At 43.2% G+C, this 12,880-nt stretch overlaps 1 protein-coding gene across 2 annotated transcripts in view; it reads right to left on the bottom strand.

Moving 5' to 3' along the window:
- Positions 1-12,880, bottom strand: part of TEC (tec protein tyrosine kinase) — a 76,621-nt gene that overhangs the window by 39,237 nt on the left and 24,504 nt on the right. The window contains exon 2 of one of the 2 annotated variants that reach the window (XM_053254374.1): positions 8,227-8,409. In XM_053254374.1, coding sequence (XP_053110349.1) covers positions 8,227-8,364 — 138 coding nt within the window. In that variant the 5' untranslated portion in view covers positions 8,365-8,409. Of the gene's footprint in view, positions 1-5,699; positions 5,849-8,226; positions 8,410-12,880 lie in introns of those variants that run through there. The other variant, XM_053254375.1, reaches the window with a different exon arrangement.

Genomic DNA, 12,880 nt, shown 5'->3' with positions numbered 1-12,880 from the left:
TCTGGTCATATTTGCACTGGAGGCTTTCATTGCTCACACTCCTCCAGATATACTAATCAGCCAACAAAAATACCCCCAACCCCGCAATTCTTTTTGCCCAAACTTAACTGATTTGGCACTTTTCAGAGCAGGGTTTTACAGCTGGAGATGATCATCACTGGTTTTTCATCTTTTCATACCCATACTCCATTGCTATATTTGAGCCAGAGTTTTTCAGGGCTCATCTAATGCTACCAACCTTCCAGAATAGTCTGGAAGTCACCAAGAATCAGCATCAATCTCCAGGTGACTACTGAAAGCAATCTGAGTATTTTAATGATTTGATATTGTACAAAATATAAACATCTCCAGGAATAGCTTCATCAGAGCTGGCAACCCCAGCACAGCCTCTGTACTTGTTTTCACTACCAGAGCTCAACTCCAAAATATGATGAACAGAAAATGATCCCTGAACATGGGCAGAGTGCCTTCCCTACTAGCTAGGCATAATCAGATCATGCATGGGAGGTAAGCTACATTTCTAAAAACCATCTATTTTCAAACACCTCACATACCAAAGGAAACCATAACCACACCCTAAGATATGGCCCAACACAAAGATAACGTCCTTCCTTCCTAAAAACAGTGCAGCAGCACTTTGCAACTGTAAAGATACTGCTCCTCCCCAACCCAGTATCCAGGGCTTTATCTGAACTGGAGCTTCCTAGAACTGCATCAGCATTTGTTCCCAATAGCAAAACTATTAAGCGAAGAAACATGAAGCAACAGAGGGTGCAAAGTATTTCTCCTCATGACTGAGAAACCATAATCAAACTGTACACCTTGAGACTAGGGAAGTCTGTCAAACAATAAATACTTTATACAAGAATAGATAGTTACAGTCTTTTCTCTTTCTCAATTTCCCCCCTCCTTTGCTCACAGTTCCCTTCACAGGCCAAGCAGAACACGGTGAACAGAAGGAGAAAAGAGCAGATTGTATGAAAGATAAACAAATGTGCAGATCACGGTTTGAAAATGAGCAGGTTTTCTGGTAATAAAGCATTGTGAAGCTAACTCACACTGTTCCAAGCGGATGCTTCCCCTCCACCCTTTTTTAAATATCATGACGCACTGTGGGTTCTAGAGGTTCTACATACATCAGCTGTGATGGTTAAAGTATCTACTGGAAAATGCAAGTGGTACATTTCATACCTGAATTAAGATTATAGCCCTCACTGGTCCTTTGCTAGCTATTTTGAGAATCTTTGGTAAAGCAGGAAGCAAATGTTTTGAAACAAACAAACAAAAGCAGGCTTCAAAACCAACTTTTTAAGCTACATTGAATTTTCTGGTAATCAAAGAGATGTCTTGACTCCCCACATCAACATTTCCTTTACAAAATCTGTTAAAAAAATAAAATCAAAATATCCAGTTTTAAAGACTTCCACATTATAATGCAGTGGCCATTTAGCAGCAGTCTGCTTAAAGGCTAGTTTTTGTTTGTTGATTTATACTTTAAAATTGAGTCCTTTATTTTAATTCTTGAGATTATGTGTTCCCCTCTGCTCCCAGCCCCCAGTCTGCTAGCAGTATGCTGGATAAGATACTCATCGCATATTGCCTAGGACACTCTTTTTCTTAAGAAGTCTCATAGCTTGTGACATTTTTTTCCGGTTTCCTGGTTCTTTAGTAGCATATATCTAAAAATAGCAGTCACCTCAAAGTCCAAGCTCTCGCAACAGTGCTCGTCTGATGTTTCAATAGTACTAAGTTGTTATTTTCAGTTCTGAAACACATTGCACATAAGGTAATGTATAACTACATGAACAAACCGGGAATCCTGCTCAGGTATTCCAGTTCTCTGTTCCTCCTCAGTACTCCACTGATTCCATAAATTCCCTGGGAATTTAGTGGCTCTTCTTGGCAAACCACAGGAAAAGAAGCTGCTTTCTGTGTGAAGCAGAAAATACTGACATAGATCATTAAGAGCGATTTCTAACGTTCAGTAAAAGCATAAAGTACGGTTCTCCCAGAATGATGCAAGTTCAGACTACAAGGCCAGGACTGCAAGGTTGAGTTCTTTCACTCATCAAACACTCTTTGCATGTGGGAAGCTTTGTAAGAATGTTCTACACCAGTGTTTCTCAAACTTTTTGGAGTCAAGGACCGCTAAATTCTTCGTGCAGAGTTTCAAGGACCGCTACATTCTTTATGCGCAGTTTCCCGGACCAGCAGTTAGTAAAGGGGTTTCAAGTCTGTCTATCTGTCTGTCTGTCTGTCTATCTATCAGACTTCTATACTGCCCAAAACTTGCATCTCTGGGCAGTTTAGAATGAAAATAATATAAGCATTAAAATAATTAAATTTGGAATCTTTTGCAAACATTGAATATTAGGGGTTCTTAACCTTGGGTCCCTCAGTTAAACTCCCATAACCTCCAACAACAATGGCATTTGGCCATTATGGCTCGGGATTATGGGAGTAGAAGTCCACCAACGTCTGGGTACCCAAGGTTGAGAACCCCTGAATCTAAAAGCCTGGGTGAACAAATTTGTCTCCAGTATGTCTGGAGTGGAGGTGCTTGTGATTACTCAATGGAGAGGGGATGCTGGGCCATTGGAAAAATTCAAAAGCTACATGGGGCCAATGAAAACAACATACAAGCAAGCCCCACTGATGCAAGAGGGAAACAGTGTTCCCTCTCAAGGCGCCTCGACCACAACAGGCAGCTGGGTTTCAATCAACCAACCTTTGGCTGCAAACAATGAGCATGCAAGAACCAGCAGCCCTTCAAGTGGCGCCCACTGCCATACTTTTTCCTCCATGCCCCCGCATCGCATACAGTTTGAAGCTGTAAAGATAGGGAATAAGATAGCTATAGGAAGATCTCAGCAGCACGTGGAGGCAAGGCACAAGAAGGGTCCCATGCCTCCGTGATACTCTTCCTCTTCTGTGCCATGTGCAAAATTGAGGAAGTGAGTGCCTTGATTTCAGTGGGGGGGGGTTTGACTCCCAGTCAGGGACCGGCACTCAACCCTTCGGGGACCGGCAGCGGTCCAGGGACCGGTGGTTGAGAAACACTGTTCTACACTACACTATCTTCCCTAACATCTGATATAGTCCCATATTCAAAGAACTTTTTGACCTGGGAAAGGCAGTACTATGGGTGTTTCCTGAATGTTTGAATAATTGCTCAGGTTTTCAGCTGCTGCCAGTGGTTCTGGGGGGGTTGGGGTCCTGGGATGCTTCGCCCCACATCGCCCCACCCCCCGGAAATACCACAATGCTCCGCATGAGTCCATGGTGCATTATGGGGATCCCTCTCCCCGAGCTCCCAGTAGCACGGCTGCTGACAGACAATTTTTAAAAATGGGGTTAGGAGAGCACTCGCTCTCCTAACCCCGTTTTGAGGGAAGCTTCACACGCGGGTTTGCTGCCATGGTGCCAACTGAATTGGCCTGATCCCAGCAGTTCACACATGCATGCAAAACTGGGCTGGGCTCCCTTAGCCTAGTTTTGCACATGCATGTGAATAGCCTCATTGGGTGCATCTGGCCAGTTCAATGGGATCTGGATCAGTACTTCAGAGATACTGATAAGCAGTGGTCCTTCTAATTTTTTCCATCTCTGTGCGGAACGAGTTTTGTTCTGGGTGGCAGGATCAAGGCAGTGTGTGTGCACCTGCATTCAGAATGGGGCCTTTCTGATTCAATCTGAGCAAGTTCTAAAATGAACTAAATCAGGGATTCTCAAACTTGGGTCTTCAGGTGTTATTGGACTTCAACTCCCATAATCCCCAGCCTCAGTGGCCTTTGGTTAGGGATTATGGGAGTTGAAGTCCAATAACACCTGAGGACCCAAGTTTGAGAATCACTGAACTAAATGGACATCCAAAAACCTGTGAGCACGTGGACATGTGTACGCTTTAGAGGGAACAGTGATGACGAGATGTACAGATAAATGTGTATCTACATCTACAATGATTCTTGAACTGAACTGGGTCACTCAAAGTGTCCCAGTATCCCTGAACCCTGTTTCTCCACTGTCACACCAGGTTACCTGTGGCAATCCTTCAGCCTCACAACCAGTTCTGTAAATTATTTATTTATTTGTCATATGTATATACCACCTGATACACATCTCTAGGTGATGTACACAATTCAAATTACATTATAAAAATAAAAAACAAACAATTAAAACACTTTCCCAGAATAAAAACAATTAAAAACAATTCACAGAGTGAAACAATTAAGACAATTTCACAGTATAATTATTTATAAATTATAAATAAAATATCATGAAAACAATAATCAGCAACTCAGAAATTAAACCATAAATAATCTGTACTGGGAGCCGGTTCTTGCAACTGAGTTTCTGATCTTCTTTATGGGTATAATTCAAAGTGCTGCTTTTAACCTTTAAACCCCTAAATGGCTTGGGACTGAGTTACCTGGCAGAGCGCCTTGCCCCGTATGTCCTGACTCAGACCCTAAGATCTTCTTCAGAGGCCCCGCTCCAAGTGCCCTTGCCAAATGAGGGAAGGCAGGTGGCTACTAGGGAGAGAACCTTTTTGGTGGTTGCACCCCGTTTATGGAACAGCCTCCCCAGTGAAGTTTGCCTGGAATCATTACTTTGTTCTTTTAGTACAGTCTTTTAGAAGACCTTTGTGTTCACTCAGGCTTTTAAAAATTGATTTTAAAGAACAAGTTTTTATTTTTATTTTTATTTTGGTTTGTTGTGATTTGATGTGTTTTTATTGGACGTTTTAATGTTGTGTGCCGCCCAAATATAAATTTTCCACATTCAGTTCCAAATAGCTTAGATGTAAATAAGGTTTTGTGAGGTGCTACACATCTTGAACCAGTATTCCTGGTAACCCAACCAGGGGCGTAGCAAGGTTGGAGTGGGCCCAGAGACAAGATTTTAAAATGCCCCCTCCCCCCAAAGTCCAGGGCCTCCGCACACCCCAGGCCCCCAAGGATTTAAGTCTGATATTCCAAAATAAGTATGCTGCCTGCAAATACATTTCACTGAATACACACACACACGTCACAATATATAGTGATATACATTGAATACTATACATTTGTATTACTTTTAATGCCTAGAACACACTAGAAAGATGAATTATTAAAATGGGCCCCTCGCTGCAGATTAGCAAAGGAGACTTTCAACCATGCAGGGTGAACCTATGTTTGTTTTCTCAGAATTCTGAACAAATTCAGTCAAGTTTGATTGCAGGAGATTTTTCACAGGAGGCTTTTAAAGCCCTTTAAGACACATCTCCTCTGGAATGGAGGTGCTGCATTCACATGTTGGCCAGATTTACCCTGAAGTCCCTGCAAGTTATTGGGGAGCAGTTCACACACAAGAAAAATAAAATAAAAGCACCACACATGCTTCACAGTTCTCACTCAGACCTTCTGGGTTGCAAAACAACTTGAACATAAGTGCATTTATAAATGAATGAATGAATAAATAAAATTAATAAAATACTGTTCCAGAAGTTTTTGCAATTTTCTGCCATGAAACAAGCCACTTATAGGACTTTTTAGATAGTTTTTTTTAAGTCAGCAAATTTTCCAAGCTGTTTCAAAATAAATATTCAGAGACTTCTCGGTCCCTCCCCCCCCCATATCCAAGCCCTATGGCAAGCAGATCCCTATATATGGGGGCGGGGGGGCGGGAAAGGTAACCACAAAAAGGAGTTCACACTCTACCTGGCAAATGCTGGTCTGGGTTAAGCAGGGCAGCAAGAGGTCTTCTGCTGCAGAGAACACTCTGGCTGCCTCCTCCTTCCTGGCTGGCTTGGGCCCTACTCGAGTTCAGGCTTCACTGCGGCCTACACGGAGGCCTCCGTGGAAGCCCCGCCCACCCGCCGATCAGCTGAGAGGCGGGAGAAAAGGAGCTCTTTGCAGCTTGCCTGCTGCTTCGATTGTGGCCAGGAGAACAAGCTGGACAGACGGCGAACAGGGCAAGTGGCTGAGGGGCCTTGGGGCTGGGCAGGGGGCAATGGGGAGTCACATGAGGTGCCTCTGGGGTGCCCCTCCAGGCAGTGGGGCCCCCAGACAACTGTCTCCCCTTGCCCTATCATTGTTACGCGCCTGAACCCAACTAAAGAACCTTACCTCCTAAGCAACCAAATTTGCTGAAGGAGTTGTAGGCCAAACAATGCTACTCAGAGATGCCATAGGCACTGTACAAGCCTTCCCAAGGGATTCAGCCCCTGGTCAGATGACTCAAGGAGCCAATGCAGTTCCACCTGGCCCTATAACATTTGAGTCTGAGTCCTGGGCCTATTCTAACTTGTCTCCTCATGATAAAATCCTGTCAGACTGGCCTCCTGCTTGCCAACCTCCCCCACAGTCTGCTTCTTTAATGTGTCTGTTTTCCTGCTTTAGTCTATGCTTTGCCTCAGACCCCATGCCAGGCTGATAAATTGCTCTCTCTTGACCTTTGACCTCCAAAGCTGATTTCACTTGGGGGTGCCCTTTCCCAGTCAACTCTGACAGAATTTTAATCCATTACTAATTGACCCATATTATTTTAGCACAATCCTGCAATGCAGTCATGCAAGATAAATTGCAACTCACAGAGACAGCAATTTCACAATAAACACCGCAGCCAAAAATAAAAAGGCTTCTTTCTACCCATATAAGCAAGATGACCTTTATCTCCCCCTAGTTCTCATTTTTATACCATAATAACATTGAATCAAGCATTTCACTTCCTCTGCCCCTCCATACCTTTGTTCAGGCTGACGCTTTTAAGGAACTATCAGATTTTGCAGCAGGCAAAACCTAGTTACTGGCTCATGAAACAGGTCCTCCTTTCCTTTGAAGGTTTCTCTCAGTCTTCGTACTCTTGGACTGAGGCAGGAGCCAACCGGTTTCCTCAGCTCCTCTCTCTAATTCCCAGCAATTGCTCTCCTAAGTCAACATTTGCTGCTGTAGCTCTCAGACAAGGGGTTCTATAGACCCTTCTCACAGTCCCTTTGTGGAATGGAAGCTGCTGGGCTGCTTAGATAATGTCAGAAGCCTTGGGCCACATGGCAAATACCTGTACTGCTGCTCCTTCCAATGCTAGCACTGCCACTCCCAGAAACTGTGGCAACATTGATGGCGTAACAGCTACAATACAGGCATATCCCAGAGGGTTTCTGACATTACCTGGGCAGTACAAATGTGCTGCAGTAGCTCCCACACTGCTAATATAGCATGAAAAAGGTCTCTTACTACTCCAGCTCAGAGGCAGGTAAGAACGGACACCCTGAAGAACAGTGAGTGATATCCATTGCAAGCAGGCATTTGCTAACAGCATGCCACAGAAATTTCTGTGTGGCACAGTTCCCAAGCCTTGGTTGCAGCAGACATCCATTCCCCCCACTACAAACATGTCTGTCTCACCCACAAATGTCACCCCCAACATGGCTGCTTTTCTTCAGGCAGTGGAATATTGAGGAAACTAGAAGTCATGCCAAGGCCCCAGTGTGCTGCTGGCCAAGTGCAAGTGGATGCCCAGCTGAAAGGCTGCAGCACAGGTGTGAGGAAATGGAGGAGGGTGATTGCGGGAGCATGGGTAAGACAAGTACTTGCAAGATCACAAGTAGTTGGGAAGGGATATTATGGGGAGGCACAGAGGAGGCCAAGGAGGAAGAAGGCAGCAAGCTGGAGACTTCAAAAGGGAGCCCAGCCATGGCCTGTGGAGACATCCCCACCAGGTGGGACGAGGAACAGGGTGTTAAGTGAACCTCCTCCCCTCCCATACAGAGACGAAAAGGTGGGTGAGCAAAGAAAACCCAATACCATAGCATTCCAGTTTGGAAAAAGACTCAGGTTGTGAGTGAACCCACTTATGCAGCAATTTAAGAAAAATATCCAAATTTGTCATATTGTGGCATCATAACACTACAAGCAAATCTGCATCATAACAGTAACAATATGCTACTTCTCAATACATATTAGTAGCAGCACAGTCACCCAATCAGTACAAATTATTATGAGTGTGGCATTTCATGGAAAAGTTTAGCCTGGTTTTGTTTTCACGCTGATAAATACATTTTCAATACAACCTAGCTCATCCTAGAAAAGAGGTGAACTACTAATATAAACTTCTAGGATTCTCCCATCCAGAACCCCCTCCTACTTATTACTGCTAGCAAAGTTCAGTGCCATAAAGATTAAATTAGCAGAGCAAACTCTGTCTTCCTTCCTCAGATCCAGCAAAAAGGCATAATTTAACTCCTACCTCTGCTCGACCTTCATAATACGTCAGCATGGATTTTGTTAGCACAAAAAGCCTCTCTTTATAATTTAAAGGAGATGTCCTCTTCTTTTGCTGTGATCTTTTTATCATAATCTCTTCTAGGATCGTGTTCATATTCATTTCATCCACTTGGTCAATCTTTTTCCAGCCATTGAAGACCCAATTCTGTAAAAGCAAATTAGTGATATGATGTTATATTTTGTAGTTACATGGGTAAGGAAAAGTGTGCCGTCAAGTCGGTGTCAACTGCTAGTGACGACAAAGCCCTGTGGTTGTCTTTCGTAGAATACAGGAGGTACATGGTGGTAAATATAAGGCAAAACTGTCAGTTAGCAAAATGCAACAAAGTTACACTTCTAACACAGTATCTCAGAAATTTTCAAAAGTTAAACATTAGACAGAAAGATCTATAGTTTGCTTTGCTGAGGTCTTCAAGGGCATTTTACTTGCAGCTTGAGGTTGTAGTTGGCTGGTATGAAGAACAGCACTTGTCGGCAGCTTCAGTGTTGAAATGAAGTTTATGTCATACAGAATAGAACATATGAATTTCTATTTAAGTAACAGAGTTTATTCTAGTTAAGTAACATAGAATTTAAATAAGTTTAATATTAAAACTGTATTCAGCCAGAACAAAACAGTGCTTCCCCAAATGAAAGCACTCTATATGGTTGTGAAAATCTGCATATTTGCTGTTGGAGATTATAACAGGAAAAGGACTAGGCTATAATCTCCACCACCACCCTGCTGATGTGCTAATTTTCTATTTGCTTTTTTAATGGCGGCGGGGGGGAGCATTTAGACCACTCCACCTCTGGTCTAAACTGATACTGTCCATTCTATTACCACAGCATTACACAGCCACCTGAATGTGAAATTTCCTTTTAAAAGCCAACTGACGAAGGGTCAAACCACACAAGCCAATCATAAACACTGATGACCTTAACTCCCCACCCCCACAATATTAGTTGCAGGGGGCCCAATCCTAATTCCAGTCAGAATAATGATAGGGCAAAGAGTTAAGATCTCTCTCCTCACCCACTGTGGTCCCAATCTCTCAGCTGCTATTTTTGAAAACAAGTCTAAACCTATCAGCACTAATGATGGGCTTAATGTAATGTGAAGTCTTGCTGAAAGAAAGCAGCATTTATCTGAGTGAGCATCCTAGTAGTAGTAGTAGTAGTAATAATAATAATAATAATAATAATAATAATAATAATAATTAATAATATAATACTGCAGAATAGAAGAAAAAGAAATAGAAAAAAATCACCAAATACAAAGATCTACAAATTGAAATTGAAAGGCTGTGGCAGAAAAAGACCAAAATAATCCCAGTGGTAACTGACGCCCTGGGTGCAGTTCCAAAAGACCTTGAAGAGCACCTCAACACCATAGGGGCCACAGAAATCACCATCAGCCAATTACAAAAAGCAGCTTTACTGGGAACAGCCTATATTCTGCGACAATATCTATAACAATTGACAATAAAATTCTGGCATCCCAGGTCCTTGGGAAGAACTCGATGTCTGGATAAAACAAACCAGTCAACAACACCTGTCTGACTGTGTAAACAAGAAATATTATAGTGCTCGTCAACAAAATTCTCAAAGCGGGTTACATAGAAAAATAAATAATACATAAATAAGATGGTTCCCTTCCTGTCCCCAAAGGGCTCACAATCTAAAAAGAAACATATGGTAGACACCAGCAACAGCCACTGGAGAGATGCTGTGCTGAGGTTGGATAGGGCCAGTTGCTTCCTCCTGCTCAATATAAGAGAATCACCACTTTGAAAGCTGTCTCTTTGCTCGGTTCACACACACACACACACACACACACACACACACTTACACTTCAATACTTAAAACGACTCGGAACAGATTTCTTTAGAAAAAGAAAGAACTAGATTAGTATTAATCTGATCTCTTCTATTTCCTTGTATAAATCAGTTTGACACTCCCAAAGAATGAAGGCCTAAACGGAAAATTGACAGACACATTGGAGGAGTTAATTCATTTCATTTTTAATCAGGCAGCATCAGGAGCATCAGGAGTGGTTCCTAAAGTCAAGTTTCTCCTACAGGCTAGCAGCTGTAATGCCTCCTCAGCCATTCCTCTAACAGCAGTTGTGTGGAGACTGTCCGTGAGGACCAGGTTCTACTGCCAATGACAGTTTGTGGGTTCTACTGACAGCAACACTTTGTGGCAGCTGTGTAACTGCTGCCATAATAAATCATCATGCAATCTTGGCACACCTGTTCAAAGAGAGACTGTGGCTGCTTGTAAGAAACTCTGAGATAGTCTTCAGAGTTGTATTAATATATGATCAAGGCATATAATTATTAAAACCCTAAATACACTTGCTTACACTTGATCTTCAAGATCAGATCTACGTATAGGATTGCCACCTCAAACTGTCTCCACCTAGGTGAATAACATGTAAGAGAATGGTAGAGGAACTTCACTGTTATAGGTATTGCATATTGGAATAATAATCCTAACAAATACATTGACGAATTCTCACTCAGCAGTATCTACACACCAAAGAGATGTTGAGCTCATAGCACAAGCTCATAGAAGCAGCAATGATAAGAGAAGAATGCATTATGTCTATGATGTATCTACATTACTTTGCTAAGTGATAGGGTTTGCAATTGTGTCTACTCTGGAGAGGAGAGAGGAGTAGAAAAAACAGAAAAGGTAAATTAAAGGAGCAGAAGGAATTTATCATAATGTCTTAAATAAAAGATTTTTCACAAGGAAAAAATGACTGCGCTGGGGTATATAAAATCATGAGTGGTGTGGAAGCATTTAATATAGAATCCAGGATCATCTGTTAACATGTACTGCCTAGAAAGGTCTATATCAGGTGGTATAGAAGTATGATAAACAAACAAACAAGCACACTTAAAACAAATACAAGAACTAATTATTTATTCCAGATGAAAATAGTTTATGGAACATCTCCTCGTGATATTATGTGATATATAACAGCATAAATAGCTTAGAATAATGTTTGAGTCACTGAGGGTATAATGGTATAAGGAACTACAGGCAGCAGTACTGAGCCAGCATCTCCAAACAGCAAACTTATCAATGAGGCGCATCACATGAGTGGTGTGAAGCGCCCCGTGGTTGTTTGCTCTCCCCACAGATGATCAAACATGTAGCCCTGGGAGGCCGGATCGGCCACCTACACGACTACCGGCTCCATCACGGAGCCAGCGGGCCCCCAAAAGTCCCAGGATGCATTTGGGGGGATCCACAAAACCAGGAGGCTGCTTGTAGCCTCCTGGTTGGGCATCTACTCATGTGTCGCCGCATGCCATGGTGGCACACGAGCAAATAAATTAGGTTAATGGAGCGCTCACTCCGTTAACTTTGTTTAAAGGGAGGGGGATTTAGGTGGGTTAGCCACTTTGGAACCACCGGCCTCGCATGCAAGCCCGGTGGTTCCAATGATCACCAGAAAGCGGGCTAAGCTCCCTTAGTCCACTTTCTGGTGATCGTCCGAATATCCTCAATGAATGGGAAGCCAGGGAAGATGCCACACCTGGGTCTGATGGGCAGAGCCCAGCTCCAGCCCCTCCCTCTTCTCCATCTTTTAAAGGAGGCAGTTGAAGAGAATGAGGTGTGAGCAAGAGGAAGAGCACTTGGGCTATGTTCCTTCAGTAGGAGATGGACTACTGGTGGTGTGGATGCTGGTAAAGGTCCTCCAGGACTAGGGAAGACAGGTGCCTCTCACTGTAGTCCTGAAGCCCCAGAAGGATGAGATGAGGGAGGTTGTGAAGAAACAAACCTGAGGACCGGGGAAGGGGACAGCCAGTGTAAAACTGAACCACCATCTGTAACCCTAAGAGCTTTTAAACATGTCAATGGATGCTGGGCTAAGATATATGGATGTGCACCCCTCTGGGGGCCTTCGATGTGGAACTACTCTTCGGAGGACCAGAGAAGTCAACACCTGGATTATAGGTTACTGCCATGACAACCAAAAGCATAACATTTTCATAAGAACATAAGAACAGCCCTGCTGGATCAGGCCCAAGGCCCATCCAGTCCAGCACCCCGCCTCGCACAGTGGCCCACCAGATGCCGCTAGAAGCCACAGGCAGGAGTTGAGGGCATGCCCTCTCTCCTGCCGTTACTCCCCCGCAACTGGTACCCAGAGGCACCCCGCCCCTGAGGCTGGAGGTGGCCTACAGCCCTCCGACTAGTAGACGTCAATAGACCTCTCCTCCATGAAGTTACCCAAACCCCTCTTAAAGCCATCCAGGCTGTATAAACAGTATACTTCTAACTATCCAGTTCTAAGGATTAGCAGTAGGAAACGAATATCACCATCATTATTTCCTTAAAGTACCTATTTGGCCATTGCTAATATGCAGCTAATGAGCCACTAATTTAGCCCAACACTACAATTCTTATGTAAGTCAGTACTACATAAGTACTACATAAGTACTACATACATACATACACTTTGACACAACTTCCATTCCAACTTCTGTTGGGTGTTAAAAGAGCTGAAACTTTACAAAATGTTTAGTTCTCAGAAAATAATCCAGCATAACCAAGTTTACCTGTGAAGACTGAGTTCAGTCCTAACAGCTGTGTTTCAGTGTACCTTCCTGCTGAAA

Source organism: Hemicordylus capensis, chromosome 5, assembly GCF_027244095.1.
Source record: "Hemicordylus capensis ecotype Gifberg chromosome 5, rHemCap1.1.pri, whole genome shotgun sequence".
In the NCBI taxonomy this organism is placed as follows: Eukaryota; Metazoa; Chordata; class Lepidosauria; order Squamata; family Cordylidae; genus Hemicordylus; species Hemicordylus capensis.
This window is presented reverse-complemented; position numbering and strand designations above follow the sequence as displayed.